At 43.7% G+C, this 27192-nt stretch overlaps 1 protein-coding gene across 1 annotated transcript in view; it reads right to left on the bottom strand.

Moving 5' to 3' along the window:
- tecpr1b (tectonin beta-propeller repeat containing 1b) overlaps nucleotides 1–25964 on the bottom strand; it is a gene marked incomplete at its 5' end in the record, with an annotated part of 49314 nt that extends 23350 nt beyond the window's left edge. The window contains 10 exons of the mRNA XM_084329979.1: nucleotides 201–307; nucleotides 663–1258; nucleotides 1683–1810; nucleotides 6012–6113; nucleotides 7484–7584; nucleotides 9517–9691; nucleotides 13323–13445; nucleotides 14497–14619; nucleotides 15083–15265; nucleotides 25737–25964. Of these exons, the coding sequence (XP_084186105.1) occupies nucleotides 201–307; nucleotides 663–1258; nucleotides 1683–1810; nucleotides 6012–6113; nucleotides 7484–7584; nucleotides 9517–9691; nucleotides 13323–13445; nucleotides 14497–14619; nucleotides 15083–15265; nucleotides 25737–25964 (1866 nt within the window). The remainder of the gene's footprint in view (nucleotides 1–200; nucleotides 308–662; nucleotides 1259–1682; nucleotides 1811–6011; nucleotides 6114–7483; nucleotides 7585–9516; nucleotides 9692–13322; nucleotides 13446–14496; nucleotides 14620–15082; nucleotides 15266–25736) is intronic.
- Between the last annotated feature and the right edge of the window lie 1228 nt (nucleotides 25965–27192).

Below are 27192 nucleotides of genomic sequence, written 5' to 3'. Positions count from 1 at the left end.
AAATTCCATGTGAATCCGGCTGTTGCTTTTCGAGATATGGTGAGAATGGACACGCGGATAGACAGACGGGCAACGAAAACACAACATCCGCCCCTGGCTTCGCCGAAGAAAGAGGCATCAAACACAGACACAGAGTCATACAGACTCATTGAGGTCAACGAGGGGTCAAACTGAGTGAGTCAGTGATGAGTCAGGCTTACGTTGCTCCTCTCCAGCGGCTTCTTGCTGATCTGCTCCCGGTGCTCGTCCTGCTCCCGCCAGGCTGCTGGCTGCACAGGGGTCAGTGACAGGGAGCTGGTCAGCAGACCTGACAGACAGACACACGGGTCAGACAGACAGACAGACGGGCAGACAGACATAGAACAACCACAATCATCTGTATACAACATAGAACAAACCACACAGACACGAGGTATAAATGTTCGAATTGGATCAATGCATAATAGATATTATTTGAACGAAAAGACAGGTCCTGTTGAATCAATGTTCTTGAATGGTAACTAACTACACTGGTTGAGATTATCACGATTCAATGACCATTGCAAATGCCATTTTAGATGTGCTGAAGGAGATGACTAAGATACGCCACACGGTGTTCATTCATTGTGCACATTTAAACTCTGCGGTTGTTCTAGAGATGCACAGTCCCATCCATCATCTACCTGTGGGACTGAGCCAGCTGATCTGGGAGGAGCTAGCATTCACGTCGCAGCCTCCCCCAGAGATCCAGGTCCAGACCGGCCCGTCCTCCTCCCCCACCACTTGAGAGGGCTCCAGGGCCAGTGGGTAGGTGGCGGCAGCCCCGCCGTCACCCAGCGAGGACCCCGCCGCCAGGGCAATCCGGGCCGCCTCGGCCCCCTCCAGATCCACGTTACTCCAGGGGACCTCCTGCCCCGCCGCCTCCGGGGTAGGGAGCATCGGGGCCGGGGAGGGATCTCCCTTCTCCCCCTGGGGCACCTCTGGGGTGGCCGGCCCTGGCGTGGAGGTTTTGTCTCGGTCTGAGACCAAGCTGGTGATGAAGCTATCACTGGTGGGGATGAAGGGTTTGGGCGTGTCCCCTTGAGTGGATGGCGGGGTGTCTGCTGCAGGGGGAGGTGTAGGGGTGTCTGCGGCCCCGACGGGCACTAAAGAGAGGTCCGCTGCCTCCAGGGCGTCAGTGCTGCTGGCCGGAGCCTCCGCAGGGCCTAGTTCTGAGTCCGAGTCAGTGCAGCTCAGAACGGAGGCTTGGGACGCTTCTGTCATCTGTCCACCGAACTCCCTGTAGAACAAACACCACACGCAAACGTAAGAGATTACGGACGTATGTGTATACATCGTGTGACAATGAAAAAGGTTAATCCGAACAGTTATTTCCTATAAGAAAATGAATGATGGCAAAACTATAGTATTCCTATTTTTTTTATTTGTATCCCACTAAATAGTACCGATAATACCATAGTATTTCTATGGTAAAACCACAGGGATCCTATAGTGATTCATGTTCAATTTCGATAATAGAAATACTATGGTGAATCACCATAATATTTCTGTGGTAAATCTATAATGCGTATGAAAAAGGAAAAACAGTAATACTATGAATCACAATAGTATTTATGTGGTAAATCTATAGTGCGTGTGAAAAAGAAAACGTGAATACATACTAGATATATTTGAGTATAGTTCATTTTCATTTGGGTTCTGACCTGGGAGGAGCCATCTCCTTCCTGTTACCCCATTGGGCAGAGACAGGGATCCAGCCACTCCCACTGGGTTCCGATGGAGTTACCCCCATTCTGAAGTACAGGCCACGATCCTCGCCAACTGCCCACACCTGGAGGAGTGGATCACAGAGGTGGGAAGGAATTCCTTCAGACAGACGGACGGACAACACCACGCACACCTACCCCCCATGACCTCATGTCATGTACTGTGAAGGGGCCCTGCGGAGACACCAATGCTACTGTATAAGGCTGTGTACTGTAACCCTGGCACCAGCTCACACAGGCCGTATCCATGGCCTCCCTGAACTATGGGCCGTGATGATGACGCACTGGTCAGCTGTAATTAGGGAAGTCTCCCATATGTTGGGCTGTTGGGAGAACAGTCTGTGGGATATATAAGGCTGGGGGCCCAGGGTGGTAGTGCTGGAGCATTGGCAGGGACGGCTGGACGTGCTCGCATTACAGGGGGTCCGGGCTCGAGACAAGAGTAAGATGGGGGTGAGAGACATGGTGTGCGAGAGGAAAGACTTTGCAGTGCTAGCAAAGTTCACTCTGAGACTCAGCGTTATGAAATGGAGCCAAGCCTTCCCAGCCACGCTCCTCCTGACCGAGCCTGAAACCAGATCCAGAGCCAGCGGGGAAATGTGAATCGGTCAGGGGGAGACAGTGCCAAGTCTGGAGAGACTGGAGGCAAGAGAGTGGATATTGGCACAGTGTTTGAAGCACAAATCAAACATCAAAAGTAGCTCTTTTTTTGTGTGTCAAGATTTAACCTCACTGCCAACAAAGAAATCCTAGCAAATCCAAAAGAGTTTTTGATATCTCAGTGCCATTTAGGACGTCTAATCTGTAGTGATATCTCAGTGCCATTTAGGACGTCTAATCTGTAGTGATATCTCAGTGTCATTTAGGATTTCTAATCTGTAGTGATATCTGTGTCATTTAGGACGTCTAATCTGTAGTGATATCTCAGTGCCATTTAGGTCGTCTAATCTGTAGTGATATCTCAGTGTCATTTAGGATTTCTAATCTGTAGTGATATCTCAGTGCCAATTAGTACATCTAATCTGTAGTGATATCTCAGTGTCATTTAGGAATTCTAATCTGTAGTGATATCTCAGTGACATTTAGGATGTCTAATCGGTAGTGATATCTCAGTGTAATTTAGTACGTCTAATCTGTAATGATATCTCAGTGTCATTTAGGACTTCTAATCTGTAGTTAGGGATGTCCCGATCCGATCACATAATCGGAGATCGGGGCCGATCACGTGATTTTCATAAAATCGGAATCGGGGGGGGGGGGGGGGGGGGGGGGGGGGATCGAGAGATCAGTACAGAACCAAACACAGTTTTCTTTGTTGGAAGTCCTCTAGTTGTTTCTGTTGGTACATGTGTCTGGTGCTGTCAAGGCCCTGGGCCTGCAGGGACTCTCTTTTTAATTTATTTTTGGTGCACCACTGATAAGCTTTATTTTTATTTTTATCCAATGCTGCAATAAGTGGAAAAAAATAAGCTATATATCCATGTTGGATATAATGGATATACTGTTAAAAAAGCCATATCCATGTTGGATATAATGGATAGTTGGATACTGTTAAATAAAAAAAAAAACGTAACACTTTGAATGCCCATCACGAGATATCTCGGGTTATCAGCCCGCCCCCTGAATGCCCATCACGAGAATTCTTGTGATTTTTTTTTTTATTAGCGATCTGAATTCATATTTCATCAACCGAGTCTACCGTTGGTAAATCAGCCCCACCAGGCGCTCAGATGTGAAAAAAGCGCCCCCTATCGTCTCCCAGATGGTAATGCACCCTTTTGGATTGGACTCAATGAAAATGGATGAGAAAAAAACCCTCCGGAATCCACATTTTACTTCTCACGCATGTAACCGGAGCCAATCAGATTCATTGTTGACCCTCAGCACAGCGTGTAATATGTGTTTTACAGTATACGCGTTGGATCAATAAAAGGATAGATTTTTGGAATGGCGATCAGGAATTGGAATCATCCATTTGGATACCATCTGATCTCAGGTAAGGAATCTATTTTACCAGTCTTAGGATAATCAGACCTGTTTTCACGGAGATATAAGCTTTCCCCCTATATGTGATATGGCTGTTTGACTGTGCGAGTGATCAGGAACTAAGATAATCGATTTTCAAAACGATTCATAAATAGGCTGAAAAATGACAACGTTCTAGAATATTACAGTACAGGGCGTTTATCACGGATTCTTTTTTTCCCCCTTGAAAACGAGGGCTTTTCAAAATGCTATAAAACGGAAATGAACCGATAAAAAAACAATCCGCTTCGACAATGTTGACTGGAAAATGAGTCATTGATAAGCGACGGGCAGATTAGACACATAGCCATAATTTAAAACATAGATTAGGTGATATTAATGCTAACATTGAAGTGGATGGTGGGCATTCAAGCACTAAATGTGCGCCCCCTGCTGGGCACTGAAAGTGTTAAGGGTCAACTTGATTGCATTTTTTTCTTTTCTTTTTTCTTAATGCATTGCCGAAAGATCGGATCGGGAAAAATCTGTATCAGCAGATACTCAAAATCACATGATCGGGATCGTATCGGGAGCAAAAAAAATGCGATCGGGACATCCCTATCTGTAGTGATAGCATAGTGTCATTTAGGACATTTAGGACTAATGTAGAGCATACATGAGATTCTATGTAAAAAAGTATACTTGCAATCCAAGATTATTAATAGATTTGAGGCTGAGAAATGTCAATATGTTTACATAGGATGGGTAACGTTCACATTTGAACCGATACGGTACCGGTACGGTACCTGTGAATCGATACCGGTACCCAACGATGCCTTTTTTTCTGTACTTTAGTCTCTAAAAATGTTTAGTTGTATAAAAGAAAATATCCAAACTTCAAATAACCACACTTTCGACAGTTTTCGGCTTGCCATTGCCCCGACTGCTTTGTTGTTGAATCAAGTCAAATCCTAGGTAAGCGTATATTGTGCGTGTGAACGTTGACATGAAAAGAAAAAAGTGTAAATAAAGTAAAAAAAAAAAAGAAAAAAGAAACGTATGTGTTTTGGTAAGTACCTTTAAAAGTACCGAATTCGGTACCCATCGCTATTACATATAACAGCTAAATGTAAACATTATTCACGTTGACTGCTCTAACTTTCCTGATGGAAACTGATAGAACCCCAAATCAGGTTTATACTGTCGCCTCAAACACATGTTTCAGTGAAACGTCTGTTTACTGTCGCCTCAAACACAACATGGTTCAGTGAAACGTCCGTTTACTGTCGCCTCAAACACAACATGGTTCAGTGAAACGTCTGTTTATACTGTCGCCTCAAACACAACATGGTTCAGTGAAACGTCCGTTTATACTGTCGCCTCAAACACAACATGGTTCAGTGAAACGTCTGTTTATACTGTCGCCTCAAACACAACAATGGTTCAGTGAAACGTCCGTTTATACTGTCGCCTCAAACACATGGTTCAGTGAAACGTCTGTTTATACTGTCGCCTCAAACACATGGTTCAGTGAAACGTCTGTTTATACTGTCGCCTCAAACACATGGTTCAGTGAAACGTCTGTTTATACTGTCGCCTCAAACACAACATGGTTCAGTGAAACGTCTGTTTATACTGTCGCCTGAAACACAACATGGTTCAGTGAAACGTCTGTTTATACTGTCGCCTCAAACACATGTTTTAGTGAAACGTCTGTTTATACTGTCGCCTCAAACACATGTTTCAGTGAAACGTCTGTTTATACTGTCGCCTCAAACACATGTTTTAGTGAAACGTCTGTTTATACTGTCGCCTCAAACACATGTTTCAGTGAAACGTCTGTTTATACTGTCGCCTCAAACACATGTTTCAGTGAAACGTCTGTTTATACTGTCGCCTCAAACACAACATGGTTCAGTGAAACGTCTGTTTATACTGTCGCCTCAAACACATGTTTCAGTGAAACGTCTGTTTATACTGTCGCCTCAAACACAACATGGTTCAGTGAAACGTCTGTTTATACTGTCGCCTCAAACACATGTTTCAGTGAAACGTCTGTTTATACCGTCGCCTCAAACACATGTTTCAGTGAAACGTCTATTTATACTGTCGCCTGAAACACAACATGGTTCAGTGAAACGTCTGTTTATACTGTCGCCTCAAACACAACATGGTTCAGTCACTCTGCCCCAGCACAGCATTGGGCCGGTAGGTATGTGATAGAGTAGAACCTGGAGGTCCTTGATTGTTTACATACTGTACTGGCATCATCATGAAGAGCAAGATGGCGTGAAGACAGACCTGGTCATTGAGCCCCACGTCCACCATCATCATCTCCCCTCCGATACTGATCCAGCCTGAGCCACAGGGGTTGTGTGAGTTCACACCACGTCTGAACCACACCTGGGTACGCACACGCACACACACACGCACACGTACACACACACACACACACACAAATGTTAGTGCCATGCGCTTAATCACTACAGCTGTCCACAACTAAAGAATTTCTCAATAAATATAATTGTGTCAATTGTTGTACATTTTATCAACACATCTGTAAAATAGTTTCCCACATGGATGCATTCATGCAGAAAGACCTCTTCATAAATGCTTATTAAAGAAGAGTACTGTGATGCCAGACATGTGCATCCAGAGATAATCTTTCAGTATGAAAAACAAACAATAGAAATAACTCACTCAGTATGAAAAACAATAGAAATAACTCACTCAGTATGAAAAACAAACAATAGTAATAACTCACTCAGTATGAAAAAAAGCTATAGAAATAAATAACTCACTCAGTATGAAAAACAAACAATATAAATAACTCACTCAGTATGAAAAACAAACAATAGAAATAACTCACTCAGTATGAAATAAACTATAGAAATAACTATATGAAAAATATAAATAACTCACTCAGTATGAAAATAACTCACTCAGTATGAAAAACAAACAATAGAAATAACTCACTCAGTATGAAAAACAAACAATAGAAATAACTCACTCGGTATGAAAAACACAATAGAAATAACTGTGAAAAACGTTGTGAACTAGGTCAAAGGTAAGAGCAGATGCTGTAGTTGTGCTGTTTGTTGTACTGATCTGTCGTCATAGGCGGTCTTTCACCAGCCCATATAGACTCTACCATTCCTACCTTGTTATGTTCCATTCACTCTGGTCCAGAGGCTGAGTCTAGGCCCTAAAGGTACTGGCTCTGGGTGGGTCAAACTGGGCTGCGTCTGCACGTACAGTGCAACCCTTGTGAAAGAGTATCATGGTATTTCTAAAAAGGTATCATGGTATTTCTATATATTTTTTGGTCGATACGATGATAGAAATACCATCAATATCATGGTCTAAATTTGAGTGTTTAAGTGCAAAAGTGGTGCCATGGCGAGACATAACCTTTACCACGGAAGAACAATGGTAAATTATTCATACAATGGCTGGTACCATGGTTAAAACTTAAAGTACCATCAAACTATGTGATACTTTTACATAAGGGTACGCAGCAGAACTACACCATCTGCTGTCGCATCGATCCGGTGTGTCTGTCCATCTACGTCCGTTTTTCTTTTTGTGTCTGTGTGTTGGGACAGTTTGTGAACTTGCTGTTGCTTCTGCAAAATGCAGAACGTTCTCATTTAAAAATAAACCAACGGACGGGGTAAAACCTTCTGTCAAAATCCTATCCGTTCGGTCGATGGCTCAAATCGACAAGGAGCAGCTCTATGGACCACTGAGTCTGAGGGGTACGACTAACTCACCTTGTAATCCTTGGTGACCAGCCAGACCACACTGAGCCCCACAGCTACATGCAGGGCTTCCACCTCCTTCACTGGAGACTCCACCTCCACCCACGACACACCTGGCGGGGCAGGAGAGGATATAGCGCTTACACTACTACTAATACACCACTCCATGTTAAGAGTTATGTAGTAGTAGTTTGATTCAAGTCCATGTGATATTTTAGACGCTGGTTTCTGAAGCCTCAGAAGTCCACACGCACACAGGGATTTTTGAAACCGGGGTTTTTCCTCCTTTGTTTAAAAAAAGTAATCCAGTCCACATTAATTAACGGTGTTTTAGAAAAGCTCCCAGTCCTCACAACAATACAACAACACAAACACACTTGTGTGAAATGTTGGGAGGCTGCATGGGGCTCTCCATGGTCCTGATCGCAGAGAAAATACTCCATTTTCAAAAATATCCATATACGTGTGGACAGGGCCATTAGTCATGATGTTAGCGTTTACCATAAACTCCGCTTTCACCCGTCCACACACAAAACCTGACTTTTTCCCCCTTTTCAAAAAGGTCCAGTTTCAGTGACCTAAAAACGCAGTTTGCGTGTGGATGAAAGGCCAAACTGCATAGAAAAAGCTACGGTACATGTGGACAAGGCCTTAGACCATGGGTCAGAAAATGGGTCGGATGGTTACTTATTTTGAGTCTCTATCTGTATGAACAATACTGCTAGTAGATTTGAAAGAGACTAGGATTAGGTCCCAAAATACAATCAATGTGGTTGTTGAGCAGGGAAAAAGGTTTGAGAATATCTTGGTTTTAATCCGTTTCTAATTGAGTCTCATATACATCCTCCATTGGTTTGGTGCCTTTCAGAACCTCTAATGTCCAAATAAATGGTATTAAATATAAATATAAATACTACCAGTGCCTTGTTGTTGTTGTTGTTGTTGTTGTTGTTGTTGTTGTTGTTGTTGTTGTTTATTAACACTTTGGTCGCCAGGCTTATATTCTTAATATACCATCCTCCGCCAGCTCTATTTGTCTATGGGGATGTTTACCTTCTTTGCAGGGCTATAACTTTTTAAATTGTATTGCTAAATTGACATTACTATGGCCCATTCAACGTCAAGTATCTATTGTTCAGGGTGTAGCAACGTTATACTTTTTCATTCACATATTCATACTAAAATACGGTCTAAAGTATGTTTTTATCGTTTTCTGCAGCTTTCTCCAGAACGTGATTTATAGCCCCAAATGCATTATATTGATGATCAAATACAGTTTGATAGGAATCTGCGCGAGATAAAAAATTTCAAATGGACGTGCTTCTAGAAGTTACTACTGATCATCTGATGTTGACCGGATGGGGGGGGGGTCATTTATAATTCCATGGCCAACGTTAGATGATTCATCTAGTGTGGGTGATATGATCATTAGAGCAGTTAGTATCGAACACGTTAAAAAAATAACGCTGAATCTTACCGTAGCTTCCTCATAGCGTTGGGCGATGAGCGTGGAACAGAAATATTCCTATTATGGGATGTAGAAATATGCGATCCATTTCCAGGTTGTATAATAGTATATACGTCCAAATCATGTTGTTTATCGAGTTATTGGTAACGGATTGCTATCCGTTGTGTCTAGCTCGAGTCCTGGGACTATTACCGAGTGATCGGACCGAATTGAAATGAGCACCAGCTTCCATTTCCTGTTTCCGCTCTGGGCGATCCGCCGATCGGCCACCAGATGGCGCTCTTGAACCGTTGGAGAGTTGAGAGGGGATCAACAGTAGATCTCAAGTCTCCGGGGGAGAAATATGATTTCGATCACAGATTTTTGAAATATTGATATCAAAGACGTGGTACGGCGTCTTTGGCAGAATGAGCATGGCGGGGAAAGACGTGCTACGGCGTTTTTGGCGACCATAGTGTTTATCAAACTGTACAGAGTCGGGTTTCCAACACACATCTTTAAGAGCTGAGATCCGGTTTAGTCCACTTGTTGGGCTTTGTGAACCAGGATCACTACAGTGAGTGTAGGTGGTGCAGACCTATGGGGCTGTCCAGGCTGATGCCCGTGCGGACCAGGAGGTGTCCGTCCCAGAGCAGGGCCCACAGCAGGTCCCCGGGGCCAGCAGATATCTGGCCCACCTCCTTGGGCACCTCCACCTCCTCCCAGCCAGAACCCTCCGGTACCCGTGGGTGGATGCCCTCCCTGAACCACACCTAGGGGGGTTGTAGATAGTAAGTTAGTCTGGGGGGGGGGGGGGGGGGGGGGTCAAATTAATTGCCAAACCTCAAGACGGTGTTCATAGTATGCAGATACAGTATGCACGCCAATGAGACAATAACATGCACATGTATGCTAATTTTCTTGGGCAGGGTTCATTTGAAAGACTTGTTGTGCTTGTTCGGTAAGGAAAATTAGTTGTATCCAATTTTATTTGCCAAGCTTGGAAGAGAAGGCAGATACACCGAGCTGTATAATAATCTGTAATTATTTAATGGAATAAAAGAACAATGCAACAGTATTTTGGTGTCTTACCCATGAGGATTGGGCCGTTTGTGTGCATGACACAAAAGTTAAATAAAATAATCATATTGTTCTATCAACTATCAAAATCAACTGTTTTATAGTTCATTCATAGAACTCGTGGGTATTCTTTCATATTCCTATGTTGATGTATTACTACATAGTACTGAATGATTAGGGAGCGACACGCACCACGCATCTGCCTCCTGTTGCATGTTGCTGTCTCTATTCACAGTGAGGTCCTGTTGCATGTTGCGGTCTCTATTCACAGTGAGGTCATGTTGCCCTGTCTCTATTCACAGTGAGGTCCTGTTGCTCTGTCTCTATTCACAGTGAGGTCCTGTTGCTCTGTCTCTATTCACAGTGAGGTCCTGTTGCCCTGTCTCTATTCACAGTGAGGTCCTGTTGCCCTGTCTCTATTCACAGTGAGGTCCTGTTGCTCGGTCTCTATTCACAGTGAGGTCCTGTTGCTCTGTCTCTATTCACAGTGAGGTCCTGTTGCATGTTGCTCTGTCTCTATTCACAGTGAGGTCCTGTTGCTCTGTCTCTATTCACAGTGAGGTCCTGTTGCATGTTGCTCTGTCTCTATTCACAGTGAGGTCCTGTTGCATGTTGCTCTGTCTCTATTCACAGTGAGGTCCTGTTGCCCTGTCTCTATTCACAGTGAGGTCCTGTTGCTCTGTCTCTATTCACAGTGAGGTCCTGTTGCATGTTGCTCTGTCTCTATTCACAGTGAGGTCCTGTTGCATGTTGCTCTGTCTCTATTCACAGTGAGGTCCTGTTGCTCTGTCTCTATTCACAGTGAGGTCCTGTTGCATGTTGCTCTGTCTCTATTCACAGTGAGGTCCTGTTGCATGTTGCTCTGTCTCTATTCACAGTGAGGTCCTGTTGCTCTGTCTCTATGCACAGTGAGGTCCTGTTGCATGTTGCTCTGTCTCTATTCACAGTGAGGTCCTGTTGCATGTTGCTTTGTCTCTATTCACAGTGAGGTCCTGTTGCATGTTGCTCTGTCTCTATTCACAGTGAGGTCCTGTTGCTCTGTCTCTATTCACAGTGAGGTCCTGTTGCATGTTGCTCCGTCTCTATTCACAGTGAGGTCCTGTTGCATGTTGCTCTGTCTCTATTCACAGTGAGGTCCTGTTGCATGTTGCTCTGTCTCTATTCACAGTGAGGTCCTGTTGCATGTTGCTCTGTCTCTATTCACAGTGAGGTCCTGTTGCATGTTGCTCTGTCTCTATGCAGTGAGGTCATGTTGCTCTGTCTCTATTCACAGTGAGGTCCTGTTGCATGTTGCTCTGTCTCTATGCAGTGAGGTCCTGTTGCATGTTGCTCTGTCTCTATTCACAGTGAGGTCCTGTTGCATGTTGCTCTGTCTCTATTCACAGTGAGGTCCTGTTGCATGTTGCTCTGTCTCTATTCACAGTGAGGTCCTGTTGCATGTTGCTCTGTCTCTATTCACAGTGAGGTCCTGTTGCATGTTGCTCTGTCTCTATGCAGTGAGGTCCTGTTGCTCTGTCTCTATTCACAGTGAGGTCCTGTTGCATGTTGCTCTGTCTCTATTCACAGTGAGGTCCTGTTGCATGTTGCTCTGTCTCTATTCACAGTGAGGTCCTGTTGTATGTTGCTCTGTCTCTATTCACAGTGAGGTCCTGTTGCTCTGTCTCTATTCACAGTGAGGTCCTGTTGCATGTTGCTCTGTCTCTATTCACAGTGAGGTCCTGTTGCATGTTGCTCTGTCTCTATGCAGTGAGGTCCTGTTGCATGTTGCTCTGTCTCTATTCACAGTGAGGTCCTGTTGCTCTGTCTCTATGCACAGTGAGGTCCTGTGGGGAACTTTGCACTGTGTTGACATAGTATGTTTTTTGCCCCAATTATCACCGAAACCAGGTCCTGAATATTCATTGTATCGGAATAATTAAGTGTTTCTGTTGAGACGTTTACAAATACCTCAATCACATTATAAGAATATTGACACACGCTATTGTTTATAATAAGGATGGCATCAGACTAGAAAGCATCCGTGTCCCGGGTCCTTGGGGCAAAAATTTTAAACACTCCGGCTAAAGTCTCACATTTCCTCTTGTCGCCTTCTGTGCATAATATTTATAGCAGCACTAGATGTAGAATAGTGTCTGTAAACATGGGCATAATATACCGTATAAAGCCTGGCATGTTGACGGATTCCTGACATGGCAGTACATTTGGACAGACAGAGGGGTCACCCCACAATAGGCCAGAATTACTCTCCAAATTTGACCTGAAATGCGGAGTCATGCTGCCCTCTAGGGGCCAAAACCGAGGACTGAATCCATTTTTCCTAAGACTGCTGCAGCCTGTTGCTTATCGTTTGTAGTTCAAGAAGGCCGTTTGATCTCGTTCAAACACAGAATGAGACATGAAAGTAAGTGGTTTATCAGGTAAACACAAGACATTCTGCAGGTTATTGTAGCTACTGTATACGGCAGTCAGTAAGACACATAATAAATAAATAATAAAACAGGCAGGCACCAAACACATTGTGGCTATAAAATGCCACTTAGCTGCAGCCAGATGCTTCTCATAAAGTTAAGTATTTATGAACAAGATAAAATATTACAACTTGAGATCGGAGTGAAGTGACCCTTTTAGTGGTAATTGATTGGTTAGTATACTGGTGGTTAGTATACTGTGTGGTATTAATCAAACTATTAATAGTAATTATGCCCGATGCGGTCAGGTGGCGTAGCGGAGATTGCGTTCGTCACCAACACCGGAGACGCTGGATTCGCCTGTTCAAATCCAGCTCACAGCTCCGGCGTTGTCACCAGCTTGGCTGGCCGTTCACACTAATACAATTGGCTGTATTAGAGGGTGGGAAAGCTGGCGGGGTGGGTCCGGGTCGTTGTAAACAGCGACTCCTACAGTTCGGTCGGGGCGCCTGCTCAGCGCGGATAGGATCTAAGGGGGGTAGTGTGATCCTTCCACACGTTACACCCTCTCAGTGAGAGTCCGCTCTGCCAGGTGAAAAGAAGCGGTTGATTGGCTAGACGTGTGTCGGAGGAAGCACGTGATAGCCTCCACTCTCCCATACCAACTGTGGGGGGTAAGTGCGCAGCAACCAGAAAAAAAAAGTAATTATGCCCTCCAGTGAAAAACCTACGGTAATTCAAACCCCATCCTTTTTCTTGATCCTCCAATCATAACTCTCGGAAGCAACCGTTGTGATTGGAGGATCGAGAAAAGAGGGCGGGATTTGAGATAGGTCAATTACGCTAATAGATCTCCACACGCCTGCATATTTGCATAATAGCCACGAGTACAGTACTGTCGGTCCAGCTCACTGACCTGTCCTTGTTGGGACACCGTCCAGAGGTACGGGTACCTCCCAGACTGGTCGCTCATCTCCCAGCCCCCACAGCTGATGTCACAGAGGGGGAGGGGGGGTTTCCTGCCTTGGTCCAAGGGGATCTGGGATGGGTGGGAGGGGAGTGGGGTGTGTTACCGCACATAGTAAGTCACCACAGAGGAATAGTAGGAGACAACCTTACTGTATTTTACCTGCTGAAGGCCTGAAACTAGACAAAGTGGCTGGTAGAAGGGAAAGAAAGCCTGCCAGAGAAAGCCAGGAAGGAACCGTTGCTATGTAACAGTACTGCATCAGTACCACTTATTCTTAATACGCAAATAAAAATCCAAAAACTTTAGTATCGGCTAATATAGCGTACCGATTAGTGGTCGACCGATATGGGTCTTTCAGTGACGATGCCGATATTTACAGAGCAGTGTGGCGAATAGGCCTATGGAAGACTTGAATAGGTTACGCTTACGGAAACAAGATGGTAGGCTTTTACATATCTGTAGATACTATATCTATATTTGTACATATCCCTTACCTACTCTTACTAGTTACACTGCTGGCCAGTACCATACTGTCTTTATACCTCTATCACTGTACATACTATATTACGACTCTGTACATACATCTGATTAGCACTACACCCAGTAGTACTCATTAATATATTTTATATCCAGTTTAATCACGTACATATATAAATGGTAAATGGCTGCATTTATATAGCACTTTTATCCAAAGAGCTTTTGCAATTTGTTCCTCACATTTGACCCATTCACTCACACATTCACACAACGACGGCAGATGCAACCATGCAATGTGCCAACCTGCTCATTGGGAGCAATTAGGGGTTAAGTGTCTTGCTCAAGGACACTTCGACATGCTGCCCGGCAGGAGCGGGAATCGAACTGGGAACCTCCGGATTACCAGACGACTGCTCTACCTCCTGAGCCACTGTCGCCCCCAAATATGTATATTACTACTGCACTTTACTGTTACATTTGTACTCTGGTTGAATGCCAAACTTATTTCTGTTGTATTTTACTTGTGCTGTATAATGACAATACATTTGAATCTAATCTAATCTAATCGAATGCAACAGAGGTGGCTTGTACATGTAAAAGTGGTCATGAGGTCAAACAGTGAGTATGAGGTAGCTGTGCTGACCTTGGCCCAGGTGCCTTGTGCCGTGTATCTCCTGTAACGGATCCAGCGCCGCCGACGGACACAGGAATTCCACTTTTTATCCGGGGAGAAATTGGCAGGGAAGTCCACTGCATACTCCCAGCCCTGGACACAAACACACAACTCAAAGAGGTCACCACACTACACCAGTGGTTGTTTTGTTGTGTGTTTTTGTGTACATATTGCATGGATGTGTGAGTGAGAGAAGAAGCACGGGTATGTGTTTGCTCTATCTATCTATCTATCTATCTATCTATCTATCTATCTATCTATCTATCTATCTATCTATCTATCTATCTATCTATCTATCTATATACAGTACATCCAATGTGTGTGTGCTAGGTAAATCTGTGTCAGAGAGAAAGAGAGGGGCAGAGAGAGAGAGAGGGAGATAGGGGGGGAGATAGAGGGAGAGAAAGAAGGAGATGGAGTGAGTGAGTGAGTGAGTGAGTGAGTGAGTGAGTGAGTGAGTGAGTGAGTGAGTGAGTGAGTGAGTGAGTGAGTGAGTGAGTGAGTGAGTGAGTGAGTGAGTGAGTGAGTGAGTGAGTGAGTGAGTTGTCTCTCTCACCCCAGTCTGGCTGGGTTCTCCTCCACAGCTCTGGTCCACATACCAGTCTCCCTCCCACTCCCAGCTGCGTGAGGGGAGCTGGAAGCTGTGGAGAGGCTGGGAAGTCATCCCCGTTACGTCGCTCCACGGCCAGCGGTCGGTGGGCAGCAGCACGTCTGTGAAGCCCTCCACAGGGTTCCATCTCTAAACACACACACACACATCCAGCACAGAGAAATCACATCTAAAGGCCCAATCAGTGATCCAAACATAAACAAATGCGTAGCCCCACCACCATAAAGAAAATAAATAAATAAATACCGGTAATGGTAATAATAATAATAATGCTGAACAGGCACCCCGACCGACCAGTAGGAGTCGCTGTTTACAACGACCAGGATGCGTCTATGCTTTCCACAACAAATTTGTGTTTCCGCGTTCGAGTTTTGTGCTCCGATTGGCCATGCGCGTTTCTGGACATGTGCGCCAATCGTGGGACGGCAAGTTCTGCGCCCATTTCCGGGTCTAACAGCCTGCAAACTACCTAACGCCTAGTTTATCACTGGTTAAGCTTAGGCGACTCTTTCGCAGTTGGTTAAGGTTAGAGTTTGTAATCAGGGCAGGCGTTCTATCGCCCTGCTCTAAGACAAACTCTAACCTTAACCAACTTTGAAAGAGCGCCTAAGCTTAACCATCCAAAAACTTGCGGTCCCACGATTGGCGCACATGTCACATGACCAGAAACGCGCGTGGCCAATCGGAGACGCGGAAACATGAATTTGTTGTGGAAAGTATTCAGGCGACCAGGATACATACCCCACCGGCTTCCCACCCGCTGACACTGCCAATTGTGTTAGTAGGGACGACTGACCTAGCTGGAGGTACCGCTGACAGCTGGATTAGATCCCAGAGTCTCTGCGGTGGTGGCGAGCGCTTAGTCCACTGCGCCACCCAGCCGCCCCTCGTAAACACACAGAAATGCATGTACTATATATATATTATTTTAAATAGAAATGTTAGGCACATACAGCCCTTTTTACAATGTCCCCAAAGCAAATGTTCAGTTTCAATTAGAAACATTTGCAATATAATTATAAATAAGTTGAAATATGCCTTTATTATCATATAGTTCAAGTTAAAATATCTCTAATTATAAATATATATAAATAATGTTATTTATTATTTTTATTGAATTTACTGTGTGTCCCCAAAATTTTTCTCCACCCTGTTAGTTTGTGGTTTTTAGCCTTCTGAACAAAAGAGAACTACAATTCCCATGAACCAACATTCAGGAAGTGGAATCACTCATTTGGCGGAAAATTCAAAGAAGCAAAGTAAGGCGAGCACCAACGATCTGTTGCTTTTTTTGCAAGTTTTATGATGTTAGTCTATGTCCTACTCTTAACTCTTTGACAGCCACAAGCTTTCCCCATCTGCACTGGCTAGCTTTTCTTGACCATTTTCACGATATTTCACGATCTTTGCGGAGCTATTGTATATTCTATATTATAGTTATGGAGACAATAGTATGGCTCATTTGACAGACACTATTTCTAGTCCAACATGTAAAAAATAGTTTGTTTCTACACACTGTAGTTTGTAGTTTATTACACGCTAAACATCGCCCATTTCCAAAAGAATCCAGTCTTTTTCCATAGATTACGAGATAAGACGCATTATATGCAATAAGCCCAAATCGTTCTAGTTGATCCCCTGAAACCCCAAATACTCCAAAATCAAAAAGGTATATACCATGTACACATGTGCCTTCACAAAATCCTCAAGGGGGGGGGGGGGGGGTAGTCTTACCCCGAAAATGCGATCGTTAGAAAAAGCTTGGTTTAGGTCCGGTAAAATAAGACATAGATTATACCTTACCTTAGCCAGAAGGTACTCCAAAAAGAATAATTCCAATGATCCCATCAGCGATCGTGATTACTCGTTTATATGCAATTACTCGTGTTTACGGGAAACTATAGGTTTTGAGGCGAGCAGATTTCTTAGCGATTGCTCTGCAAGAGCTCCTCCCCCTCAGAGCGAGTCTTGACAGTCCAGTTCAGACATTGTCTCTACTGATCCCTTTCTATCAGAGTTCAAAAGGGAGGCGATACTGCCACCTGGTGAGATTCGATCAGCATTGCAATTCCAACGTAGGCAAATGAGCCAAGGAAACCTAGAGTGATCCGGATGACCGTTTAGAACAGGGATCAAAGGAAAAATATCAAAGGATCCAAAAACTAGTTTACTTGTTATTGGCGCTCAAGCGTTGGCCGCGAAACATGAGTTTACTCGTTATTGGCCACCAATGAGTTAAATGTCCACCCTACCCTATTAGGCAAAATTATGAGGAAAGTAAACCACATAAAAATTAAAATTAAACGCGTTTGACAGAGCAACGGCTAATTTGGTTGAAAATGTTCCACCCTGTTAGGTTCACCCCTTTTAGGTACACGACACAGCCATGAATATAGGGAGTCGTGTATCATGGTGTTAACGGAGACGTGGCTCCGTAAGGACATTCCTGACACCTTAATCCAGCTGGAAGGGCGGCTTTACCTGCGTGCGGGCGGACAAAGAAGCTTCATCAGGAAAATCCAGAGGTGGAGGTATTTGTGTGTATGTGAGGGACAATTGGTGTAAACAACTCACAATTAGAGAAACTTTTTGTGACCTTGATCTTGAACTGCTTTGTCTATCTATGCAACCTTTCTATTTACTGAGAGAGTTTGGAAGTGTAACCATCTGTGCAGCTTATGTTCCCCCCAGTGGTAATGCAGCCAGAGCTGCAAACCGTTTAGCGAAATGTGTACACAACCAACTCACGGCCAGGCCAGGTGCCCCTATTTTCATTCTTGGGGACTTAAACCATTGTCTCCTTGAACATGTACTACCCGGTTTTGATCAGTATGTTAAATGTGGCACGCGCAAAAATAATGTCCTAGACAAATGCTTTGGAAATATAAAGAATGCTTTAAAGCCAAGGCCCTTCCTCCTCTTTCCAACTCTGATCACCTTACAGTCAATCTCTTGCCCACTTACAAAACAGTGCTGAAATCCAGTAAGCCCCAGGAAAAGACTGTGTTGCAATGGACTAAGGACAGTTTAGAGACTTTGAGAGGCTGTTTTGCTTGCACGGATTGTAGCATTTTCCACAATCAGGAGCTAAATGTGGCTACGGAATCTACAACTGGCTACATCAGAATCTGCAGACAATGTGGTCCAAAAAAAGGTGATTATTCACTTTCCCAACAATAAGCCACACATCACCAAAGATGGCAAGGCCTGTATGAACAATAAGAAGTGGGCTCACATCACCAAAGAGGTCAAGGCCTGTATGAACAATAAGAAGTGGGCCCACATCACCAAAGAGGTCAAGGCCTGTATAAACAATAAGAAGTGGGCCCACATCACCAAAGAGGTCAAGGCCTGTATAAACAATAAGAAGTGGACCCACATCACCAAAGACGTCGAGGCCTGTATGAACAATAAGACGTGGGCCCACATCACCAAAGAGGTCAAGGCCTGTATAAACAATAAGACGTGGGCCCACATCACCAAAGAGGTCAAGGCCTGTATAAACAATAAGAAGTGGGCCCACATCACCAAAGAGGTCAAGGCCTGTATAAACAATAAGAAGTGGGCCCACATCACCAAAGAGGTCAAGGTCTGTATAAACAATAAGAAGTGGGCCCACATCACCAAAGAGGTCAAGGCCTGTATAAACAATAAGAAGTGGGCCCACATCACCAAAGAGGTCAAGGCCTGTATAAACAATAAGAAGTGGGCCCACATCACCAAAGAGGTCAAGGTCTGTATAAACAATAAGAAGTGGGCCCACATCACCAAAGAGGTCAAGGTCTGTATAAACAATAAGACGTGGGCCCACATCACCAAAGAGGTCAAGGCCTGTATAAACAATAAGACGTGGGCCCACATCACCAAAGAGGTCGAGGCCTGTATAAACAATAAGAAGTGGGCCCACATCAACAAGGACCGGGCAGGTGCCGCTGCAGCACAGGGAAAAACACAGAGCTAAAATTGAACAGAGCTTCAGATCTATGGACAACAAAACTCTGTGGGACTCTATGAAGAAAACAACGGACATGAACTCTAACAAAAAGCAGCTAATTACTTTAAATGATGGGAACAGAGCTAATGAAATTAATGACTTATTTTTAAGATTTGATGCACAGAACACTTCTCCTTTGATGGCGCTTGAGTCTCCTGAATTTGTCTCTGTTGATTGTGTGAAAATTTACCCAAAACAGGTACAGTCAGTTTTCACAAAGGCACGGAGCAAGGGATCTGTGGGCCCAGACAGCTTGCCCTCCTTCCTGCTTAAGCAGTGTGCAGCTGAGCTAACGGAGGCTTGGTGGCCCATCTTACAAAGTTATATTGAGTTACACGGTCCCTGAGCTGTGGAAAAAGTCTACCATCATTCCTATTCCTAAAGTAACATGTCCAGTTGACAACAAGGATTTTAGACTATTAACAAGTGTGGTCATGAAGTGTTTCGAAAGGGTTATTGTAAATATGATCATCTCATTCTCAATACCACCAAAACTAAAGAGATTATCTATGACCCCAGAGTACATGACCCTGTGGTAATTGGCGACTGCAGGTTGCATCGTACAAATACCTATGAATCCACACGGTTCAGAGCAAGGAGATACAAGAGCAACCGCTACAAGCTCTCCTTCCTTCCTACATCCATCGCTCTCCTAAATAACACTAGAGGTCTATTCCTTTGAGGTGCCACCTAACAGTGGGCTGTCACCTCTTTCTTTCTTGTCCAAGTTCTATCTTGTTGTAACTTAATTATGGCAAGGTGCAATATGAAGCTTTTTGAAGCTTTTCAAATTAGTTTACCTACTTAAGAATTACGGTTGCATGTCTATGTATTGTCATATTTGTCTGAAGTCCTTTTTACTAACTGAATGAATGAATGATTGTATATATATGTTTTTCTTCTTTGTTTACACTGTTATTGCAGACTGATTCAGCACTGATGTTCCAAGTAAATTTTCCCCTCGGGGACAATCAAGTTTAAGTTATCATATATAAACCTAACCGGGTGGAACATGCGCCTAACAGGGTGGAAAATCTATTAAAAAATGTAAGGAAATACATTTATGCTGATACATATCCAATTGTCATGTAAACTGTATTTTACCAATATGTATACAATGTAATACGTTATTATAATTATTTTTAATAAATTGGTTATAAAGCATTATTTGGCTTTATACATCTGTCCTGCCGCATCACACCTGTGATCATGTATCAATTGATCACCCTCTTGTGTAAATATACATTACACAGTAATTGACCATTATTATAAAGTATATATACCTTTTCATTCGAATTCCATTGCTAGGGGAACAGCTTTGTCCTATGTTTACTTCCTGTCAGTTACTGTATTATCAAACATTGCAAAAGGAAACACAAACACAAATGGGGCAATTTTTTTTTATCTACTTTTTCTCCCCATTTTCTATTTTTCTCCCTTCCCCAATTTCGTATTGTCCAATTCTACCCTCCCTTGTCTCGAACGTTGTTAGGCCATGCCTCCCACAAGCCGGCTGCAATGTGGACGAAGCCTTGCATCACGTGTCCCCTCCGGTACTCGAGGAGGCAGCCGTTGCATCTTTTCACCTGAATAGCTCAATCTCTCAGCGGCGAGGGTCTGCGTGGGAGGGACACACTGCCCCGTCACTTCCTGATTCTACTGCGCAGGCGCACCAACCGACCTGTAGGAGTCGCTGTCCACAACGTCCGATCCCCACCCACCAGCTTCCCACCCCCTAATACTGCCAATTGTATTAGTATGATGAACGACCAGCCAAGCTGGTAGCAACGCCGAGAGCTGGGCTCGAACCCAGCATCTCCTGCGTTGGTGGCGAGCGCCTTGCCCACTGCACCACCTAGCCGAAATGGGACCATTTATAATGTTTATATTGTCAAGTTGAAAAGGTCTATAAGAATTGCATTATAATAGCGGCTAGGTGGCGCAGTGGGCAAGGCGCTCGCCACAAACGCAGGAGATGCTGGGTTCGAGCCCAGCTCTCGGCGTTGCTACCAGCTTGGCTGGTCGTTCATACTAATACAATTGGCAGTATTAGGGGGTGGGAAGCTGGTGGGTGGGGATCGGACGTTGTGGACAGCGACTCCTACAGGTCGGTTGGTGCGCCTGCGCAGTAGAATCAGGAAGCGACGGGGGCGGCGATCCTCGCCGCTGAGAGATCGCGCTGTGCAGGTGAAAAGATGCGACGGCTGCCTCCTCATGTACCGGAGGGGACACGTGATGCAAGGCTTCGTCCACATTGCAGCCGGCTTGTGGGAGGCATGGCCTAACAACGTTCGAGACAGGGGAGGGTAGAATTGGACAATACGAAATTGGGGAAAGGGAGAAAAATTGAAAAATGGGGAGAAAAAAGTTGATTAAAAAAGATCTTAAAAAAAAGATTTGCATTATAATAATTCTCTGTCTCTGTCTCTCTCTGTCTCACATTCTTCAATTTTGTTTCAGGTAAGTATGACAAGATTTCAGGTAATTGGGTAAGAATAGGATACTTTGTATTATGTTTCAGGCATTCTATTGTCTTAATAACTGTAATTCATTGCAATACTTGTCTACATTTTAGTTAAGTATACACTTCAATCCATTTAAGGTTTGCGTTACATTAATCTCTCTGCCTGTCTCTGTCTCTGTCTACACTGTCCAGATATCAGCTGGTATGTTGACAGTCAGGTACTGCGCTTAATTAGTTATTAAGACAATAGAATGCCTGAAACATAATACAAAGTATCCTATATATCCAATTACCTGAAATCTTGTCATACTTACCTGAAACAAAATTGAAGAATGTGAGACAGACAGACAGAGAGAGACAGAGTTAGACAGGGACAAACAGAGAGACAGACAGAGACAGGTAGAAAGGCTGACAGAGACAGACAGAGAAAGACAGACGGACAGAGACAAATTAAGAAAGACACAGGTAGACAGATAGATACAAACAGAGAGAAAGACACAGGCAGACAGACAGAGACAAACAGAGAGAGAGACACAGACAGACACACAAGGCCTCCGCTCCTCCAACTCTGACCTCATCACCATCCCCCGCACCAGGCGTTCCACACTGGGAGACCAAGCCTTCTCCATAGCTGCCCCCAGGCTGTGGAACTCCCTTTCCCCCTCCATCCGAGGCTCCGAGACCCATCAACCTCTTCAAAACACACCTAAAAACACACCTGTTCAAACTTGCCTTCGCGCAACATGGCGCTGCTCCCAAATAGCCCACCCCCTTCACCCCCTGACTCTTTTCTTTTAAACTACTGATTGTTTTTGTTTATTTTTTGTTACTGTTTCATCCAAATGGACTGCACCTTGCTTACTTTTTCATTTTTATTTGTTTATTTTCCTGTTGTTACAATATATATATTCATATTTTTACCCTCTTTTATATAGCTTCTCTTTCTTTGTAAAGTGTCCTTGAGTCCAAGAAAGGCGCTTCTCTCCAATTTATTATTATTACTATTAGACACAAAGAGACAGAGGCATAGACAGAGAGAGACAGATATAAAAGCGGACAGAGATAGGTAGAAAGACAGAGAGAAAGAGGCGGCTGGGTGGCGCAGCGGACATTGCACTCATCACCAACGCAAGAGACACCGGGTTCGACTCCGGCTGTCGGCGTTGCCTCCGGCTTGGGCCAGCTGTCATACTAACTCAATTGGCAGAGTTAGAGGGTGGAAGTCGATGGGTGGTAATCTGGACGTTGTGGACAGTAGGGCTGAGCCCAAACGTTCGAACCTTCGTTCGTTACGTTGGCATTCGAATTCTAAATCAACATTCGATTTTTTTTTATTTAAAAAAAAATATATATATATATATATATATATATAAATTCTATTCATTCTGTTTAAAGCAATGGGGTTTTTCTTCACAGTTGCAGATAAAGATTAGGCTACACTAATATTATAGTAATAAAAGAAACTGATGAGTTATATTCATTAAAGAAAGTTGATTTAATTGATTTAGTTGGGCTGGGGCTTCTCCCTGGGCTGGGTCTGGGGCTGGAAAGTTGATTTAATAAATAAAAAAAATACTAATTTAATCAGATTAATCACTTTATTCAAATTGAGGATTTAGTTTGAGGATAGTAAAAAAAATATATATATTATTTTTTTTAAAGGTACTTTTTTTTCTCTCTCGAAGGTTCGTTCGAAAAACCCTGACAAAGTTTGAATCCCAAAAACAGGGTTCGGGGACAGCCTTAGTGGACAGCGACTCCTACAGGTCGGTTGGGGACGCCTGCACAGCAGAGACAGGAAATGGCGGGGGTAGTGTGAGCCTCCCACACGTTACACCTCGCCAATGAGAGTCCGCGCTGGCAGGTGAAAAGATGCGGCAGGCTGCCTCCTCGTGTATCGGAGGGGACACGTGATGCAAGGCTTCTATCCTCCCTACAACCGGCCAGTGGGGGGCATATGCGAGCAACGTTCAAGACAGGGGAGGGAAGAATTGGCACAATGGAATTGGGATGGGAGAAAAATAGAAAATGAGGAGAAAAAGTGGATAAAAAAAAGACAGATAGAAAGGCGGACAGAGACAGAAGACAGAGACTTGTATGTAAATATGTTGAAAGTTGGCTGTGGATGTCCGAAGGTCATAGACATTGTTGGTAATTCCACCCTGTTAGGATCCTTTCCACCCTGTTGAGTTCCTGTCCACCTGTTTTCTTTTTAAATAACTCAACAACTATGTTAAATGTTTCACATGTTTTATGTTAATTTGCACAGTTGAAAAGGATCAACAGCATACATGTTTTTTATTAGGCAAGATTGTTTAATTATTTACCATTTGGGGTAAAAACATGTGATTGTTCTGAATAATAAACAAATGTTCTACTCCACAATTCTTGTTTCATTATTATTCAAATAAAACCATATGATGCAATAAGGGACACATAAGGTGTAAGAAAAGCTAAGTATTGTTGAATATTTACATTATTAACACTTTCTTTGCCAGGCTTATGTACATCCTTATACCATCCTCTGCCAGCTCTATTTGTCTATGGAGAAGTTCCCCTTCTTTGCAGGGCTATAACTTTTTAAATTGTATTGCTAAATTGACATTACTATGGCCCATTCAACGTCAATTATCTATCGTTCAGGATGTAGGAACGTTATACTTTTTCATTCACATATTCATACTAAAATACGGTCTAAAGTATAAATATGTTTTTATCGTTTTCTGCAGCATTCTGCAGAACGTGATTTATAGCCCTAAATGCATTATATTGATGATCAAATACAGTTTGATAGCGATCAGCGCGAGATAAAAAATTTCAAATGGACGTACTTCTAGAAGTTACTACTTATCATCTGATGTTGACCGGATGGGGGGGGGGGTCGTTTATAATTCCGTGGCCAACGTTAGATGATTCATCTAGTGTGGGTGATATGATCATTAGAGCAGTTTGTATCGAACACGGTAAAAAAAACGCTGAAACTTACCCCAGTCTCCTCGGGCCGTTGGGCGATGAGCAAAAATATTCCTATTATGGGATGTTGAAATATGCGATCCATCTCCAGGTTGTATAATAGTATATAGGTCCAAATCATGTTGTTTATCGAGTTATTGGTATTGGTATTGGTGTCTAGCTCGAGTCCCGGGACCTATAGCGCCGATCGGCCACCAGATGGCGCTCTTGAACCGTTGGAGTTGAGAGGGGATCAACAGTAGATCTCAAGTCTCCGCGGGAGAAATATGATTGCGATCACAGATTTTTGAAATATTGATCTCAATGACGTGTTATGGCGTCATTGGCAGAATTAGCATGGCGGGGAATGACGAGTTAAGGCGTCATTGGCGATTAAAGTGTTAACAACAGATTGTGTGTATTGAGCCATACTGTATTGTACCCATTCTGCAATCTGTTAATAACATTTTCAATCAATCAATCAAACACGTTGCAATAGCTATGTATATGTCCCTAACAGGGTGGAACTCTCACGGTCGATGGCTGAACAATCCACACATAATTAATTATTATTATTTAGTGCTTGAGCTCTACCAATACAAGTACCTGGAGGTTAAACATGTTATTTACCTGATATAATTATGAAAACGCAAAGAAAACACACGATTTCACCCCCAAAGGTTAGCACATTGAAAAGTCACCAATAGCCAGGAATGACCCAGTTGTATTTGCTGTATTTTGTGGATGTACAATGTTTGTTTACATTGGGTAATGTTTGTAAACACATATATAAAACAGATCTATACTAGTTATTTTCTATCTGGGTATTAGGTGTGTCATGTAACCCTAACTCTACACTGAAAACACTATAGTTTAAAAGTAAAATAATTTATTAAAATCGACAGTGGAACAGTGAAGTATATTTTGGGAGCAAGACTAACCTGAGGCTAGGGGAAGCTGGCTTGTGGCCAAAACCTTGCTCAGGCTTTAAGACCCCGAGCTAGCTAGTAAATAATATTTACTTAATTATCATGTAAAGAGGAAGTGAGAGTATCGCTCTCCCGTCCCTCGACGCCTGCCGGTGGAAAGGTGGCCTGGGCTGGCTGTGTCTGTGTTGACACTTGACAGAACGGTGAACTTGTCATTCCTGGCCAGCTTTCCCTTTAACAATAAGGGTCACACTCACACACCTGATTTTCATACGTCTCCTCTCGGTAGCGGACGGGGGTCTCGCTGGGGAGAAGGTTGAGGTACACATGGTGGTCACAGCCTATGCCCCAGCTGCGCCCCTTCCCCGCGGCGACGCGCTTCAGTTCCAGTAGAGTGTCCTTGGCGCGCTCCCAGCGCCCCCTGGCGGTGGACAGACTGTACACCCTCCCGTACACATCCACCGCCCATAGCAGCGTGATGGAGGGCATGATGGTAGGCCCTGGGCCTGGACACAACGAGAGCATAGGAAGACTCTAATCCGCTGTTATGTCCTGGTTCTCCCCGGCCATTGCTATCCGTTCAAACCGCAGTTTAGATGCCATATACTGTCACACATAGGCTAGGCGTAGTGGTTACACAATGAGACTGCATGTGCAACACAATCCGTTGGAGTTTATGCTCTTCCTCAAATTAATATAGAATATTATATCATGTAGCCTAGTACAAATTACGAGACAAGACAGGCTATATTTAGCCTAGAGTTTTCAAAATATTCTCTAGGCTGCACAATAATATAATGAATTATCATAGGTGTCTAGACTTAACTGGCGCATCACGCATTCATAATTATTTTAGTCACAAAAGCATGTATAAAAAACATTGTGGGCTCTTGACCAAGGTAGGTACCTGAATATTGGTGTCCGATCCGCGGTTGTCAAGGGACTATCATCCGACGCGTCATGATATCAGGTGCAACCGATACCTGACATCTCCATTCTCCATGGCCCCTGGCTGACGAGATATCCAATACGCTGGGCCTGTCAATAAACTACATGAATAGTATGGCTATTATGCAATGTATTGAGAGATAGATAGTTTACAAATTAACGGGGATTCTTATCCAGCAAAGTCGGCTATAAGCTGTTTACACGTCCATAGGACAGACAACAGTTGCGCATAAGTCCAAATGCCATGGCCCTACTTACGCATTAGGATCTTTCATACATGTTTTGGTGCGTTTGAAAAAGCAAAAGATCCTGCCACTCATTCATAATAAGCATCCCAGCAGAGGCGTGTTGTCACTCTGAACCAGAGGAATGTTCCGTCGCGACTCCAAACCCACAACAGGAAATGGAGGAGACGTCCGTCTGATTGGTCGAGGCGCTGCAGGTGTCCCGAATCTCCAATTCTGATTGGTCGACCGTAGTTGCCTTATTATTTTCCGACGGCCGCAGCTGTCTGACGCGCACCTTTCAATAATTTATTCCGGCTGGATCAATTATTCAGACTGTAGGTTGGTTTTTACCTGTGTTTGAGTTTAGAATAATTTATACTAAAGGCAAGCACGATTAATACAAACATATCCCAGTGAGAAGTGTATAATGTGGTTTGGTGGCATATAAAAGAGCTTTGAGTAGTGCGTTTTTACATAACCTGGTGAACTGTGAACTCCAGATAATGTTGTACCGTATTCTATAACTTCTCTCGTTCTTTCCG

This window comes from Notolepis coatsorum (genome assembly GCF_963971535.1).
Source record: "Notolepis coatsorum genome assembly, chromosome: 14".
NCBI classification, from domain to species: domain Eukaryota; kingdom Metazoa; phylum Chordata; class Actinopteri; order Aulopiformes; family Paralepididae; genus Notolepis; species Notolepis coatsorum.
This window is presented reverse-complemented; position numbering and strand designations above follow the sequence as displayed.